This window comes from Saccostrea echinata, unplaced genomic scaffold (assembly GCF_033153115.1).
Source record: "Saccostrea echinata isolate AGI-Se365-2 ecotype Australia unplaced genomic scaffold, CSIRO_AGI_Sech_v1 ptg000052l, whole genome shotgun sequence".
Taxonomy (NCBI): domain Eukaryota; kingdom Metazoa; phylum Mollusca; class Bivalvia; order Ostreida; family Ostreidae; genus Saccostrea; species Saccostrea echinata.
In genome coordinates this window covers 942,025-959,899 of record NW_026889801.1, presented here as the reverse complement: position 1 = coordinate 959,899, position 17,875 = coordinate 942,025, and the positions used below count along the sequence as shown (strand labels likewise).

The window sequence follows — 17,875 nt, the reverse complement described above, 5'->3', positions numbered from 1 at the left end:
CACCAGGTTTAACAATCGCTTACTAATACATATCTTATAAAGGCTTTCTATTTCCAAAAGTAGTATTTTTGAACAACAGCATAAAACGGGAAACATATAAAATAAACAGGAGTTTATCCATGAAAATTGCCCGTATCATAAGAAAGTAGGGGATATTATTATAAAATAAAGTACTAACATTAACATATTATATGTTATTTATCCAATATTTTGAATAAACGTATTGCAAAAAATTCTCAATAGTTTCTGGGAAGACTTTAGAATTTAATTAACATTATTAATTTTTACGAGGTAGAATAAAAGAATGTTAACAATCTCGAATTCTACAGAAGCCTATTGTAAATGCTTAAGGAATAAATATCTTTTTTGCTACACTGTTCTATTTGATAATTTATGAACTGCATTCCCACATTGTAGAGGAATCAAAGATCTGTTTTAGCCGAACCTCTAAAATTAGAAGAATAATCTCCAAATTAAAAGACGAAAAATCTCTTCCTTTAATTTGTTTTGAAAGAAATTGAAAGTGTGTTCAATGCTTTTAAATAAATGTATTTGCACCTCTCTTAAAACTCGCCATATAGTATACATGAAAGTATTTTGTCTATTCATGCAATTTGATATTTATATTAAATTTTTTTAACTTGCCAGGAATAATTAAAGTAGTTCCACCGTGTATATTCTGCATTAAGGCAACGAAAACTATAAATTTTCTCTGGAATTATTTAACCTTGGCTATGTTTTAATATTTCAATTCTCTTATTGAATCTGTGAAAAGCACAATTTACTGTTCAAATCGTTATCGTTCAGATCTGAACATTCAACATCTTATATATCAGCAAAGGATAATTATTGCAAAGCAAAGATATAAAAAGTGGAACTTTCTTAGAACACACATATTTGATATCTGTATATATAGTGCCTTAATCCAAATTCATGCTCTACATGGTGTTGCTGGTTCATAGAAGTTAAGCCTATCTTTTTACTGTGCATACTCTTCTGACAAAAATCGGGTTAAATGTTCTGTAACTTATTTTATTTTAGATTTTTAACACAGTTGTCTGTGTTCCAAATTGTAAAATATTATAATGCTCGAAAACAGGGGGGGAAAGAGCATGATTATGCATATGTTGGTTTAACGACTGTACTTGAAGCATTCTTTTCTGAATTCTAGGAAGAAATGTCCAGAGTTTATTACTGTTAATTAAGTAAAGAGTCATACAAGATTTTGATTTTCTCTCTTTTTTTTTAAATTATAGAATAATGCTGTTACGGGAAAAATCTGATATCTAACAACTTTGTATTTCTAGAAATATAAAGAAAAGGAAAAAAATGCAATATATACATTAAACCAAAACTACTAAGATAGAATTATGTGGCATAGAAATTAGAATTTTTAGCATTTTGTGAAATATTTTAAATTCAGATCAATGCCAAAAACCTTGAGCATTCAATATTGCTCAGTGCTTGATTTTCCCTATGCTATTAATAGACTAAGTGTGTGACGCAGATTCACATTTTAAAAAAAGTTATCTGTCTTTTCCGATGGCTTGAATCCTATTCATTTATAAGTAATAAGTCTATAGGTACATTCTTAATAATGTTATCATTTATTAGTAATATATAGGTACATTCTTAATAATTCCCAATAGATATGTTCATTGCAGGATTTTTAAATTGTTGATTATTTTGTAGATGAACCGAATACATGTATTTTGTTTAAATTGTTTCAAATCGTAGTAGAAATCTTCTGATAACGGATTTATATTTATCATATTTTTACCCCTAAGAATATTCCTTTAAATATAATTCGGCTACAAGATATTAAAAGGTTCAAAGATATTATTTTTATGAAAAAATATCCTGTCGAATTTCAAGATAAATCTGTATTTTAAATGGAATAATAATGTTGAAAAGTAAGATTTCTGAAAGATTATTGAATGTTACTGAAAGAAATTTCAATAATGGGTCATATCGTTACACTAATAATTAACATTGCATTTTTTATTTCAGTAATTTGAGGTAGTTCTTCATTATGCAGAGAAATTGTTACCTAAACCATGTGATAGCAAACTGTTTATTTCACAACGTAATCGCTTTTCGGGGTCAAATGTACAATAGTGCTCTCAGATGCTTTACCGTTGGAATAGCATATCATTGCATATAATCGGTAAAGAGAGGTATACATCGGCTGTAGATCGTAAGTTTTACGTCAGAATTTCTTAATTTTAATTTCGCTTTATTGATGTGCATTAAGAAAGATGGAATAAAAGATACAGATCTGTAAATGAACTGCGCTTGGGAATAGGAATGTACTCAACGTTTTTTATATTTTCAATCTCCTGCAGTGTGTCTTGGGGAAGTTACAATGTTTTCCATTATTCCAATAATATCCCAAATTATTAAGAAATTATTATTAAGCACAGGGTTTTTTGAAAAGAAAAATTAACACGATGAACTAATATACAAATTTAAGTTTGACCATGCTACTCAAATTTGTTGCACAGACTCTGGGATACACAGGAAATATGATAACCTACAGAGACTCGTAGATTGTTGTGGAGGTATTATGATGCAATTTTTCTTTTGTTGGTTATAATTCGAAACTTTGGGATATCTTTCTATGAAAAATATATTTGGAGATATTTATGTAATTGTTTTTATTACATCTTTTTGCAAAATGTATTCTGTCTGTTTTCCATGATTATGTAACTGACGGGTCTTATCCTCATGGTTTAATCAGCGCTTTTGGACAAATTAATTCAAATGATAAGCACTATAAGTTAGTATGAGGATTATAGATAAATGATTAATATAGCGGTGAAAACACTATGCTTACCTCAACTCTTTTCGAGACTTTGTTGGCCAATCTGCGAGAACAATTTTAGCGATAACCAAGACTTAGCTAAGCTCTAGATTTTTTAAACACATCAATTATTTGAATCAAACATGCCATTTTAAAGTAATATCTATAAAAAACAATAATTCCAAATAAATAAATTCTTCTAATGCAAAATACAGAGTATAGATATAAACAGTCTGGTGTCAGCTTAACCTAGAAATAATAAAACACTGAAATGAAATCGAAACAACGATATAAAGACTTTGAGTATTAATTGTGGTAGTGATGGTATGAAAATCATTTAATATACAATTTCTTATCTTATTTTGAAAAGAATTTGTTTGATAAGATAACTAATTTTAACTGTGTGTTAATACCCATACATGCATAATTCTCATGACTGAAATTCACTTGCAGAAAGAACATTCATACCGGACAAACAATTATGCCACGAAAAACATGTGTACGACAAGGAGAGTGGGCTTGGAATTAATGGTGAAAAAATGATCTGTGGGGAGGAGGATAAACGTAAATATATATATTTCTATATCTTTATATAGCAAAATTTACTCTGCGTAAACGCTCATATCGATTCCAAAGCAAAGAAATTAAACGAATGATTTTTTTTGAGTGGTATTCATGAGCAGTTAGTAACCTATTAACTGGTAAAACCTTGATAGTCATGATGTGACTGAAGAATTTGTTCATCATTTACGGCTAGTTTCACAAATCAAAATCATTTCCAGGTATCATTTATCCTGTTATCAATGCAAAGGAATCTAAATGTTGCGGAACACAGATGTATTCGTCTTTGACAGAAATTTGCTGTGAAGGGTTGCTTAAAAGTGTAAACGAAGGGTAAGAGAATAATGAAATCACTTCATTTTTACACCATAACATAACATAACATAACATAACAGTAACATAAATATTCAAAGCAATTTGTTTCTCACAATTGTAGTTGCAAAGTTTCTTTGACGGAAAATATCACCAATGAAGAGGGATCCAGTACAAATAATCCACTTTTCAATCTTCATTTCCCTGGCATTTGCAAGATGTTAAAAGCATTGGGAAACTGTTACCTTTTTAAAATCTTCTGCAAATAATGTATGCATTTGACGGATTCTGAGTCTTCATGCTTGTTCACTCTCAAAAGTGGAACCATCAAGAGACGCTTGTGGATATGGACATTGGCTTTCTTAGCCTGTATTAAAAAAGAGATATGTTGTGAGATCTTAAAATTGTGATTTTAAAACAGTACAGTTATACAAAGAGATTGATAACGGTGATAAATTAGCTACCAATACGCTAGCCCGTTGAATTTTCTCCGAGATACCAGTGTTTGTCCCAAAACATGATATATAAATGAAAACAACAGCATTTGCATGTAATATGAAATTGTGGAATTGTGGAAATTCATTCCAAAAGCTGATAGAGGGAAGATATAAATATATTAAATAATAAATATGTATTTTTTTGAGGGGGGGGGGATAAAATCGTTTGGAATTATCAGGGATTAAGTTATCTTCAACCTCTCTTCTTCTGTCCTCCATAATCCTGTTTTCTTCATTACCTTTCTCATTTTTTCCTCCCCTGCCTCCAGGCTATCGTAAGAGTAATTTTATTAAGAGAATACGAGAGAACATTTCAGTTTGCTCCTGGTTTAACACTTCCTTGAATACAATATACGACTCTTACTTGGATATCCAATTCTTATTCAAAGCCTAACTCTTTGCTCACGAGTCTGCTCCATGTAATGTGGGACATAGAATTTACATGCAGAATTTCATAGATTATCTTATTTTAATTATTAATTGTAATATTTATAACTCCAGTGAATTAATGTAAGTGAGTGTTTTCGTTTGTTTATAATAAAGAATTCTCTTGCTTTAGAATAAGTTTAGCTTTTTAGAAGCAGGGAATTCCAAATCTATTTTTAGAAGTAGGCCAATTTACCAACATTGTTCCTTGTTCATGCTACCATTATGTACTATTTATAGGACTTGTAACAGACGGATGCTTTTGTGTATGATAATGTTTATTTATTGCAAATAAAACACTTTTTAATAACAGGAAATAGAATTGAAGTATGAGTTTGACACGTTTTACATCATTCAATTAATAATTAATCGATCAGTTGTATATATTAGTTTCCTCACCGTTCGTTTCATAGCATTGTATGCATCTAATTACATAATACATACAAATATAAAAAAAAATCTCATCTTTCAGTATTATCCCTTAAAGGGAAATAACAACATTTCAGTTTTCTTTGAACAGATCACAAACTATTTCATAAGTATTGTATTTGTGCTATCAGGTGACATAAGGCATAAAACAAGAGCTGGAACCCAGAAGAGTTTTTGATCTTTTCTTTACCTGATTTGATACTGGATTACAACTATTTTAGTAATACGAGAGAGTCTGTTATATTTATCACTCTTCTAACATGCTTCCAACATATCATAGATTTTGCAAGTGTATTATATACGAGTATCTTAAACTCAGAAAATGTTTCAGTTTTACTCAATTTTTATTTCATTCATGTTTCATTCATGAAGTTATTTGATACCTCAATATTTTTAATATCAGTATTTGATGTATATATTCTTATGAAATCATTCACAAGTAAATCATTCATGTTACAAAAATCAAGCATTCTTTGAGTGATTTGTTTAGCCTAAATAGATAAAAAACAAAACAAAACAAAACAAAAACTTGTCCCTCTCATTGTTATGACGATGTTAACCTTGATTTAACCTCAATTGACCTGTTGAATATCACTACACATGACGTGGTGTCTATGTGCGAATGTACTTGTGAATACAATTATTTTTAAACGTGACCTCGATCTAACTTACGTCTGACTGGTTGGTTTACCATGTGCAGAATGAATCTTTTAAAAATAATTATATTGAAACTTCGGCCTCGAAAATATTTTGCGTTTTTGTTAATGAAATATATGGAGATAACCAACAGTATTCAAGCTCAAAAGTCCATTTAACAATACAAAATAGGAGCAGAGCAAATACGGACCTCCAAAGCATCAGCGGTTGGATCAGGTGCCATGGAGGAGTGAGCATCCCCTGCCGACCGGTCAGACCCGCCGCCGTATTTCCTTTTAAATAAAATCCTTTTGTTAAGAACTTTAATTGATAATTTGACAGTTTGGATAATATGCAAACACAAAGAAAGATAACCCTATTATATTTATTACGAATAAAGATCTATTGAAAAATAGACAAAACAAATATTTATCCACGATAGATGAAACCATAAACCATAAACAACAATTATGTAAATAATTTCATTTATGTGTTGAATGCTGTTTAGTTTTCTTTTGTTTAAATGTAAGTAAGTAAATATTGTATTTTGTATTGTTTTAAATCTCAATATTTTGATTTTTCTTCATTGGCTTGAATTCTCCCATGCCTTGCAGGTGTCAGGTGCACGTTATGCAATTTTCCCCATTTCTTCAGTTTCGGCTACTTGTTACACAACTCCAAAATTTTCCATGGTCAAACCTTACCCCTATGTAAGCTAATAGTCAATCAGAAATGACCATCATGGTCACGTGTTTTGATGCTGTCGGTAGCTGACCAGTCAGCGTTGGGTCATTCTCGCCTCATCTATGCTACTGATAACAACAAAAAATTTGGCACAGTAAGAAGAAAGATTCCTGCTTTTATCCTGAGTAGAAGGTGTGTTGCAACGCATTTTTGTTGTTTTTAGTGAATGCGATTATCTATCATTTTGAGCTGGTTCCGGTTGGGGTACAGTGTGTTTTGTAAACATGACCGCAATGAACGTTTTTGTTATCGGACACTCTTACATCAGAAGACTAAAGGAATATTGTGTTCTAAAGGGGACAGAAAATTTGGGTTTGGATCCAAAACAATATCATGTTACATTCAGAGGGAAAGGAGGACTGAAATTGAGTAAATGTGATTCCCGCTCCGAATTTCTGTGTTTTGACACTGTCCCGGATGTTGTGTTTTTACAAATCGGCGAGAATGATATTTCCACTTCCACGAATAGCAGAAAATTAGCCATGGATATTATTTCGGTTGCACAATATCTTCGTGACGGAGTAGGTGTGAAATTGATTATTATAGGTCAATTAATTCGCCGTATGCAGTTCGCATCATGCAGAGATTTCAATGCCACAGTGGTTGAAATCAATTTACATGTGAAACAGATGAGCGACCCCCTATGTGGTATTCATTATTGGGGACATAGAGGGTTCTGGAATGACCTGCAATATCTAGGACCAGATGGTGTCCATCTGCTCTGTACCCCTACTGAGGACCAGCCTATGAGGAAATATCGCCGCAGTGTCAGGAATGCGGTGATCCTGCTTTCTAAATTACTAAGGCCAGTATAATTTTTGCCTTGCATATTGTTCATTATTTTATGAGCACTAAAGTATTTCTATGTCACAATTTAAACAACAAACATACACGATAATATTGTGTTGGATTGAGACATGCCCTCAATGTGACATTTGAAGATGAAGAGTTAAATAGCAATTGTGCCTAATTAAAAGACAGATACCTCAGTTTGCACACAAAAGGCAGGTATAATAGGTAGTCGAATATATAACAATCAAGTATGACACATGTTTTAATTTTAGTTGTTGTTATTGCCCTGTAAAACCAGTTAGATAGTTCTTGATGCCTTCTAGGTCAGAATCAGAGAATTACACATACTATTCATAAAATGATCTGAGTTCATTATGTAATTAGGAGTCAGTGTATCTCTTTTATTTACATGTTGGGGCAGTTTTAGTAAAACCCAATATATATTTAGTCTCATGTCAACAGGTGTGGGTCAGAGTGTACCCATTTATTTTGTTTGAATAAAGTCAACATGTAATTAGGAGTCTGAGTTACTCTGTTATTTACATGTTTGTGTGGGTCGGAGTTACCCATATATTTTTTGATTAATGTAACATGTAATTAGGGGTCTGAGTTACTCTGTTATTTACATGTTTGTGTGGGTCGGAGTTACCCATATATTTTTTGATTAATGTAACATGTAATTAGGAGTCAGAGTTACTCTGTTATTTACATGTTTGTGTGGGTCGGAGTTACCCATATATTTTTTGATTAATGTAACATGTAATTAGGAGTCAGAGTTACTCTGTTATTTACATGTTTGTGTGGGTCGGAGTTACCCATATATTTTTTGATTAATGTAACATGTAATTAGGAGTCTGAGTTACTCTGTTATTTACATGTTTAGTGTGGGTTAGAGTTACCCAGATATTTTGGGGTCAGATTTCTTTACATAATTTTATTTAGTTTAATTTGAATATGTAATACGAGTCAAAGTTACTCTGTTATTTACATAGTTTTGGTTATAGGAGTTATTCAATACAGGGATTTTGTGGGGAGTTAAACTATAGACATTTGGTAAATGATTTTCATCATGTAATAGAGTACAGCTGTTAGCTAGGTACTCAGATGTCGTCAATTAGACTCTCTGTAATTGTGCCATAATGTGTCTAACCTGTTTTGGATAACTATTTTGTCTTCGCTTAGGAATCAGTATTCCCCACTCTATCTAAAAAATTGCAAGTTCACAATCTCACAGCTGGCATTCATATACTTGAAATATGTATTGCCATTATCATTGTGAGATGAAACTAAATCTGTAGAGTTTTGTTTTTTAATAATATTCTCTTCTTCAGAAGCAATGCCACCAAAGCAAAGAAGCAAAAAAGGGGAACTCGCAGCAGATGAGCAGTCCAGTTCCTCCAGCACAGGGAGAAAGCGAAAGCGAGTGACTCCTACTCAACAGACAGAGACTGTGATGCAGAGTGCTCTGCCAACCATTGACTACACACTACTGGCAAAACACATATTAACTGAACAACAGAAATTAACATCCAGTGAGGGGAATGGACTTGCTGAGGCAACCGCGAGCCAACATGGGGAAGCATCCCCATCAGTTATCCAAAACAAGGAGCCACAGTCCAGCAGTGAGCTAGTTAACCCTGCAGCAACTACGAGTGTTACAAATGGTACCCCACAAGCTAGTGCCATGGTCCCAGCCTCTGCACTTGGTGCACTTCTGGACAATGTTTTTACAGGTGAGCCAGCAGGCAGTAATTCTGACACTAATCCACAAATTCAATTAACAGATTGCGTGCCTCTTGGGGCTACAGTTTCCTCCAAATTAAAACTTAAAATTTGGAATAATGAATTTGTTGACCTGAAACTTCTTTTACCCAACTCAAACGAAGAGCCCCTTTCAATTATGGTAAAAGCTGGTAAAATTGAACTGCAGCAAACATCATCAAATAAAAATCCAATAACAATCCATCAATGGACAGATGCATTTTTGATATTTAGTACCATATATCTACAGAAATTCCCTCAGGAGGCAAGCAATCTGTTGAAATATATGTTTACTATTCGTGACATAAGCAAGCTCCATGGTGAGCAAGCATGGAGGACTTATGATGAGTCTTTTAGGAAAATTAGGGAGACATCCCTCTTACCATGGGAAAGAGTAGTAACAGAGTTACGGTTAAAGGCAGCCTCTGTGGGAATTAGGTCTCCAAACAAATTGCAAGGGAGTAGTGGCAAACGACAGCCTTTTCGTCCCAAATACTGCTTCGCGTACAACAAAGGGCAAAAGTGTAACTCCCACCCTTGTAGATTTTCCCATACCTGCCAAGACTGTCATGGTCCCCACCCCCGAGTTCAATGTACAGGCATACGGTCCAACTCATCCTCCTCAATTAGAAATGGCAGTAGCCCTTCCAACTCCAGTAAACCCAGTACAACTCAAAAGTGAGTTAGAAGGTTATGAAAAAGAAAAACTGAATTTTCTAGTTTCAGGGTTCACATTTGGTTTCCGTTTAGGGTGTGTCAAGACCCCTTCCATTCACCCTCCTCATAATCAGAAATCAACCTATGAACACCCAGAGATTGTAGATGACTATATTAATGCAGGTTTAAGTAGGCAAAGAATTTCAGGCCCATTTACACATCCACCCCTACCACTTTTTAAAACTTCTCCATTGGGGGTTGTCCCTAAATCTGAACCAAATAAATACAGAATTATTCATGATCTTTCTTTTCCAGCCCAGGATTCAGTCAATTCAAATATTCCTAAAGAATGTTCTGAAGTTCATTATGATTCAGTTGACACTGTTGTAGCACTGGTACGTCAGTTTGGGAAAGGTTCTCTTATGGCAAAATCAGATATTAAAGATGCCTTTCGAATTATACCAGTACATCCGTCTGATTATCATCTTTTGGGTTTTACATGGCAAGGTCAATTTTATTATGAGCGTTGTCTGCCAATGGGGGCAAGCAGTTCTTGTCAATTATTTGAACAGTTAAGTACAGCTCTTCAATGGGTAATGTTAAACAAACTGAAGGCTTCAGGCATGTCTCATATTTTGGATGATTTCTTTTTCATTGGGCCTCCAAACTCACAGAAATGCAAACATGATTTGAACAACTTTTTGTCGTTATGTGGAAGAATTAACATTCCAATGAATATGGAAAAAACCTTCGGGCCAGTGACATGCATTACTATTTATGGTATTGAGGTAGATTCCGTTGATATGGTGAGCCGCCTTCCACTTGACAAACTCGAGAAATGTAGAAATTTAGTGCGTCAGTTTATAAACAGGAAGAAGGTTGCATTACGGGAACTTCAGTCATTAATTGGAGTGTTAAACTTTGCATGTTTGGTAGTGGTTCCTGGTAGGGCTTTTTTACGACGGTTAATTGATTTGACAATAGGGATTGTGAAACCTCATTACCTTATCCGTTTTAATAAGGAGGTAAGAGCAGATTTGGCAATGTGGCTGCACTTCCTAGAAAATTTTAATGGAAAATCAGTTCTTTTTCCAGAGGAATGGGAATCATCAGATATCACCCGATTATTTACAGACGCTTCTGGTTTATTAGGGTTTGCTGCTGTGTTTGGATGTAAATGGTTTGCAGCTGAATGGACAGAGTCTCTTTTTCCCATGCAAATTGCAGTGAAGGAGTTGTTTCCAATTGTATTAGCTCTAGAAATTTGGGGGTCAGAAATGGCAAATAGAAAAATTCTTTTTATGTCAGACAATATGGCTGTGGTGGAGGTGATAAATAAACAGTCGAGTAAAGAAAAAATCTTATGCATCTACTTCGCCGTTTGGTATTGGTTTGTCTATCAAATAATATCTTCTTTAAAGCTAAGCATATTCCAGGCAAATACAATGTGGTAGCTGACAGTTTGTCACGTTTGCAATTTCAGAAAGCACGGCAGGTAGCACCATACTTAGAACAACAGGCAACTGTCATTCCGGCACACCTATTACAGATTTGACCTCTTCAACTCGTTCAGTCCTTGTGGCAGCTTTATCACCCCCTGCACGATATGCTTATAGACATTCATGGCAACTTTTCCTCAATTACAGAAAAGATCCAGTATCTCTACCATTGCCTATTACAGACATATGTAACTTCATTGGTTTTCTTTTTGAGAAACAATACAGTTCTAGCAGCACTGCCTCACATATATCGGCATTAGGTTATGTTCACAAAATTATCAATTTGCCAGATCCAACTCAAACTTTTATTGTGCGCAAACTACTGAAAGGTTGTCACAAGCTACTACCCACTCAGGATGCTAGATTGCCAATAACAAAAAATATCATGCACAAAATTTTGGCTGCACTAGTCTTTACTGTTCCACAAGCTTTAAATCAGGTTCTTTTGCAAGCCCTTTTCCTTTTATGTTTTAATGCATTTCTGCGTTTAGGGGAAGTTATCTCAAAAACTCTAGCAGATAAGGACAAAGTTCTGCAAATACAAGACATTATTTTCAGTGGAGAAAAATGCAGTCCTTCAGCAGTTCAAATTGTTCTTAGGCACCATAAATCTCAACAGAAAAATGAGCCCATCATTATATCTATTCAAGCCAACCCTAGTTCACAATTTTGTCCAGTGCATAATCTTTATAAGTATAAATCATTATTTCCACATGTGTCAGGCCCCTTCTTCCAGTTTGTCAATGGTACTCCAGTCACATATTCTTATGTCAGTAGTGAACTTTCAAAAGCAATAGCATTTGCAGGTCTGGATCCCAAACGTTATAAGGGGCACAGTTTTCGTATAGGTGCAGCAACGCATGCTGCACAGTTAGGGTATTCTGAGACTTTCATTCAACATTTAGGCAGATGGAACTCGAATGTTTTGCACAGATATATTAGAATTAAATCGTTTCAGTTGTAATAAAATATAGGATTCCCTCCTCCCTCCCCCCCCCCTTTTTTTCTATATCAGTCCATCCCAGGGCAGGTCAGTGTCTAACTGCTGCTACTACTGGTTACGTGTAAGTTTGCAGGTCAGTGTTTAACTGCTGCTATTAAGTTTGTTGCAGGACAGTGTTTAACTGCTGCTATTAAGTTTGTTGCAGGCCAGTGTTTAACTGCTGCTATTAAGTTAGGTGCAGGTCAGTGTGTAACTGCTGCTTAAATTTTATTTAGAGATGTTACAAGTATTAAGGAGGGATGTCTCTCTCTTTTGATCTCAGTACCTGTCTTATAAGGTGTATATATGTAGATGTAGTTACATTTCCACAGTACAGGTCAGTGTTTAACTGCTGTATTGTTAATTTGTTTTAATTATTTGTCTTTGTGAAATGATTATTTTCATTGTGAAATGATTATTTTCATTATTTGTATATGTAAGCTGTTAGGTGCATGTTGACAATCATTTTCTTTTCGAATTAATATAACCACTGCCTGCTGGTTACATCCACCGGATGACTTTCATGTTTATATGTATTTCATATGCACAATCTTTTTGTGTAAAGCAATTCTTGCAGAAACAGATGCCAGGTCAGTGTTTAACTGCTGGTATAGCTTAATGTGCATTTTCATCATGTATAAACCAGTGAAATATTGTTTACATTTGCATTTTTGTGCGCAACCTCACCTTGAATGGCACAATGTGATTGCCAATTATGTTTGGCAATCACATTTGGTGGCATATTTATTTTTGATGTGCCATCTTTTTGCTGTATACTTACTGTTTTTTATATTTTTTGCAAATATTGTTTATCTGTAAATTTAGGGGATCAGCATATTGACATGTATTGTGTGAATACCTTTTGGTCTGATCCCCTATCATGTTTATGTATATATATTTCTTATTTTCGTCATTTTTAATAAATGACATATTTCATCTCAACATGGTGTTGATTTCATTGATTATAACTCAGCAAAAACAGAGCTGCGGTGAGTTTGTGCAGCATGAGGAAACATAAAACAACAATTATGTAAATAATTTCATTTATGTGTTGAATGCTGTTTAGTTTTCTTTTGTTTAAATGTAAGTAAGTAAATATTGTATTTTGTATTGTTTTAAATCTCAATATTTTGATTTTTCTTCATTGGCTTGAATTCTCCCATGCCTTGCAGGTGTCAGGTGCACGTTATGCAATTTTCCCCATTTCTTCAGTTTCGGCTACTTGTTACACAACTCCAAAATTTTCCATGGTCAAACCTTACCCCTATGTAAGCTAATAGCCAATCAGAAATGACCATCATGGTCACGTGTTTTGATGCTGTCGGTAGCTGACCAGTCAGCGTTGGGTCATTCTCGCCTCATCTATGCTACTGATAACAACAAAAAATTTGGCACACCCACCACCACCCCAGTCTTTCCTACCTTATTTTGCATTTATATATTTTAATTTTACTGGCATATTTATTTTTGATGTGCCATCTTTTTGCTGTATACTTACTGTTTTTTTATATTTTTTGCAAATATTGTTTATCTGTAAATTTAGGGGATCAGCATATTGACATGTATTGTGTGAATACCTTTTGGTCTGATCCCCTATCATGTTTATGTATATATATTTCTTATTTTCGTCATTTTTAATAAATGACATATTTCATCTCAACATGGTGTTGATTTCATTGATTATAACTCAGCAAAAACAGAGCTGCGGTGAGTTTGTGCAGCATGAGGAAACATAAATAAACTGTTATTTTGTTTTATGAGTGATGTAGATTTACCTTTTAAAAAAGAAAAAAAATCATTTTTTTTTACAGGAAACCGTGAGAAAAAAGTATATTGATAGAAATTGCATGTGTAAATGTATGCGAAAATACAGACTTTTTATAATGTTCAAATGTCCTCTTTTTTGCCATCACCTACATTTTTAAAATCACATTTTAGGATATTATTGAACTTTGAATGAAAAATGAAACTCATTAATATATATTTATTCTACCTGTATTTACCTTGATAACACTTTTAAAAAGTTTGTTTGCAGCATCTGTCCTAAATGTACGTACTATTCTTTTCACTTTAGTCTATAAATAATTACAGGACAACGTCATTTGTGTGTATCCATATTTACTTTATTGTATATGACAATGGCATGGAAATGCATTCAATATATTCAGACAAGGCAGAAGTCGTTTCTGTTTGCCCATTAAAAGCAGTTAAAACCAGTACTGCCATAAACGTTAATAAATAATAAATTAAGCTTTAAACTTTGTAACTGATAAAGCACAAAATAAAAAAAATCCGTAAAACAAATTGGATATTAGATTTGATAGGATGAGGTTATATAAACACTTGTCAGGTAAGGCATATCAAATTATTTAACAAAAAGAAAATAATCTTGAAACATTCTTGGCTGATCTGTTTAATGAATATGGGGACATAAATTGACAAGTATTACACACAGAATAATAATGTACAGGTGGTTTTACTATTACAAAAACCTCAATATCTTGTAAATTGTGATAAATCATATTGATACAATGTACTCTTAAACACCTTATCTAAAAGAATTATACTATATACCAACGATCATCTATAAAAATCAGCTTGGTTTTTAACTTAACAATGGAGATAGTCTTCGCATATTATGGGGACCTTTCACAGCAGAGAATACTAACATTGATCATTCCAGATAAATTAGCTTTACAAAATAATTTCAAAATGAGGCACTTAGTTCTTAATATGTTACCATGCTTCCTTATTATCCATTCTTTTATTCATATAATTTATTTACTCCTACAATACAATAAGAACAGCAAAATGTGCCAATTCTTTGAATAATTACAATGAAAAAGGCGAAAAGAAAAAATAATGATCATTTTCTAATTAGATCCCGTACAATACGAATCGTGAAGAGGACAAAAATATATACCCCTGGAAACACAAGAGGTAGGATCAAGTGCTTGAGGAAAGAAAGCATCACCTGTCGACTATTCACATTCATTTTGAAATGCTTGTATTGATCAAGTAAACTTGAGTAGTCCGTAATCAAAATTAGTTTAAACATTTTTTTTTTTTTTTACAATTTATATGATTCATGTCAGTCAAAAAACGACCCAGCAATGGGTTGTATTTGCAATCAGGATGATTATAACGATCTTAGGATTTAGAAAAATGCTCATTTCAAATGAAATTTTGGTATCATCTATTTGTCAGCGGTTTCAAAATTTCAAATTTGCGTACTTAACACAAAGTGAAGTTTAAAGTGAAAAATATTACTGCTATGGGAAATTAGCGATGAAAAATCATTATTTATTCCATTCGGCTATACATGATATTAAAATAATAAATTCTGCATCTTGAGAATACTAGTATAAAAACAGGTTGACTTAAAAAGGGATCAGTTAGATTGCCGAAAGACCTGGTCCTCCAAAACAAAATAGATATTGCCAATGCATCCGTTTAATATCAAGTTCAGGGGTTGTCTGCTTAGAACCAGAAGGATTTTTAACACATTTTGATTTTAAATTTATTTTTATCAGTTGGTTTTGTAATATTCATAAAACTCCTGTTCTCAACATGTGGCCAAGTTTGTAAATATATAATGAATGTGTTAATTCACAACTTTTTTACACATACACGAGCTATTTTTATTTCATTGTTAAAGAGATATGGATCAATACTGATATTTCATGTCGATAACTAAAGTTTTCATCTCCATTACCTTATCACTTGTAATCAGCCGTTTTACCATGAACAATTTTAAATATATGGCGCGCTAGAGCTGTAAGTCAAGTCATTGTTTATTTTCGTCTGACGTTTTAATGTATAATGTCGGATTGTGATATTTATTTGAGTGTCTAAGGTTCTTGGATGTTAAATGTTTACAGTCATGTTAAAATTAAATTTGTACTTATCGTTTTATTTGGAGGCACCAAAAGTTTCTCCGTTGGTTTCTAACCTACGCAGTACAGTTAAGGTGCCAAATGGAAATATCAGCAAATTTTTTTTAGATAGAAAATACATTCTTTACAAGGATGGACGTTTCTTTTTAGGATTTTACTATTATCGGACAAATGCAATGTGGTTGAAAACTACATGTTGAGGACGATTAGATTTCTTATTTAGACTTGTCACGTGATTTTAGCAAATATACCTGAAGTATTGAGGTCATCTATAAATTCTAATATTGCAAGGGCATAACCAAGTTAAAAATCTAAGTTTAACATATGATTATTTTCAACACTCTTGGTAGTTTGTGAAAAGTGCTGCGAACCTATGTAGATCCTACTATCTATTTGCTAAAATTACATTTGTTAGACCGTTTGTTGAATATTTTGCTGGCCAAGTACATTAAATATAGATATAATTAATTCATTTGCAAGATTTCAACAGGTTCGCAGCACTTTTCAAATATCTTTATACTTCTTAAGTTTATGTGTAAAAGCTTGTCATAATTCATTGAGGGTATGCCCTTGCAATACATCGATTTATTACGACCCTTTTATTACCCTTCAATGCATCTGCATACAAATATACGACAGTATCGCTTGTCTAGGGAATGTTCAGGAAGTATATGAATAAAATCATAAAATAGACATCGCATCCAAGTTATTGACCTCTTATATATCTACAATTTATATTTTATTTAATTACAAAATACATTTTTTCACTGTATAAATATAACTTGATCCGCCTCTCACTGCATACAGACTGCGTCAAATTTTACGATATGACGTCACATTGACAAGTGCATTGCGATCAGTGAATTGTTTATATATTGCTGTGTGGGATTTAACCAATGACAATAATACATGCACTAGTTAGTATTGATGTAGTTTAGAGATATTCAACAGTTTAAAATAGCAAATCATTTCATTTTGTGGTAATTTGAAGAACTTATATTTTTGTGTGATGTCATAGTAAGCATTTCCCGTATAAATTAGGCCCCGCCTCCTTATTGCAGCCTTAACTGTGCTGCGTAGCGCATGTTTTTCATCGTGGATAAAAAGCGAAACTTTTAAGTCTATTTCTTTGAGCTGCCAGTCCGGTTATTCTGGACTTTTAAAAGGCAAAGTACTATCCGGTCAAGAGTTAAAATAAATAAATCATTCTGACAACCCTGGAATTGTACCTAAACATTCTCTGGAAAGCACCACAAATTTGGTGGCAAAAGTGGGATCTGTTAATTGTCTATGCTGTCTCAAAGTCTGATTTTTAACAAATTGTACACTCTCTCAACCCAATTATGACATGCTAGTTTGCTGCCCTCACAGATGTAAATATTTAGATAAAAAGCAATCGATATCTTAACCTAGGCCCACTGTAACATATTTGTAAGGAAAACGGATGCTTCCTGCATGAAGATTCCCAAAACTTCAGTGAAGTATCTAAATATTTCTATTAATATAACTTTGTTTGTTATGCATCATTAAGAATATCTAATTTGATGATAGACTTTTGAGCTTGATTCCTACTGTTCGAAATAGCTATCTTCATATTTCAAGAAGGATTTAAATACACATGCAAACACATAAATAACAATATGCACTGTCAATGACAATCATTTAGATATATATTCCAGCATTTTGCAAGCTCTTTGGTTGATACAATAACTTAGTCAGCAAATACAATTTATCATTAAGCTGTCTGACGTTTTTCATACTAATTGTTATGCCATTGTTTACTCCGAATTGTCTACGGATTTTTCCCTTTGTCCGATCATGACAAGGAGCACACGGCGGGTGTGACCAATCGACAGGGGATGCTTACTTCTCCATGGCAC

At 33.3% G+C, this 17,875-nt stretch overlaps 3 protein-coding genes across 3 annotated transcripts in view; 2 read left to right on the top strand and 1 right to left on the bottom strand.

Moving 5' to 3' along the window:
* LOC133204132 (xylan 1,4-beta-xylosidase-like) overlaps positions 1-17,875 on the bottom strand; it is a 478,456-nt gene that overhangs the window by 216,104 nt on the left and 244,477 nt on the right. The gene's annotated exons all lie outside the window — the stretch shown is intronic.
* Positions 6,633-7,225, top strand: LOC133203937 (uncharacterized). The gene has a single exon (XM_061339732.1). The coding sequence runs from the start codon at positions 6,633-6,635 to the stop codon at positions 7,221-7,223; it is 591 nt and encodes a 196-aa protein (XP_061195716.1). The 3' UTR covers positions 7,224-7,225.
* Positions 8,441-12,261, top strand: LOC133203936 (integrase/recombinase xerD homolog). The gene is made up of 2 exons (XM_061339730.1): positions 8,441-8,933; positions 11,102-12,261. Exons 1-2 carry the CDS (start codon positions 8,537-8,539, stop codon positions 12,079-12,081), a joined length of 1,377 nt encoding a protein of 458 aa, XP_061195714.1. The 5' UTR covers positions 8,441-8,536; the 3' UTR covers positions 12,082-12,261.

Coding starts and splice junctions, on each gene's coding strand:
- LOC133203936 (XM_061339730.1), top strand. CDS start 8,537: ATGCCACCAAAGCAAAGAAGCAAAAAAGGGGAACTCGCAGCAGATGAG. Junction 8,934..11,101: donor TCTGGACAATGTTTTTACAG/GTGAGCCAGCAG, acceptor TTGCAATTTCAG/AAAGCACGGCAGGTAGCACC.
- LOC133203937 (XM_061339732.1), top strand. CDS start 6,633: ATGACCGCAATGAACGTTTTTGTTATCGGACACTCTTACATCAGAAGA.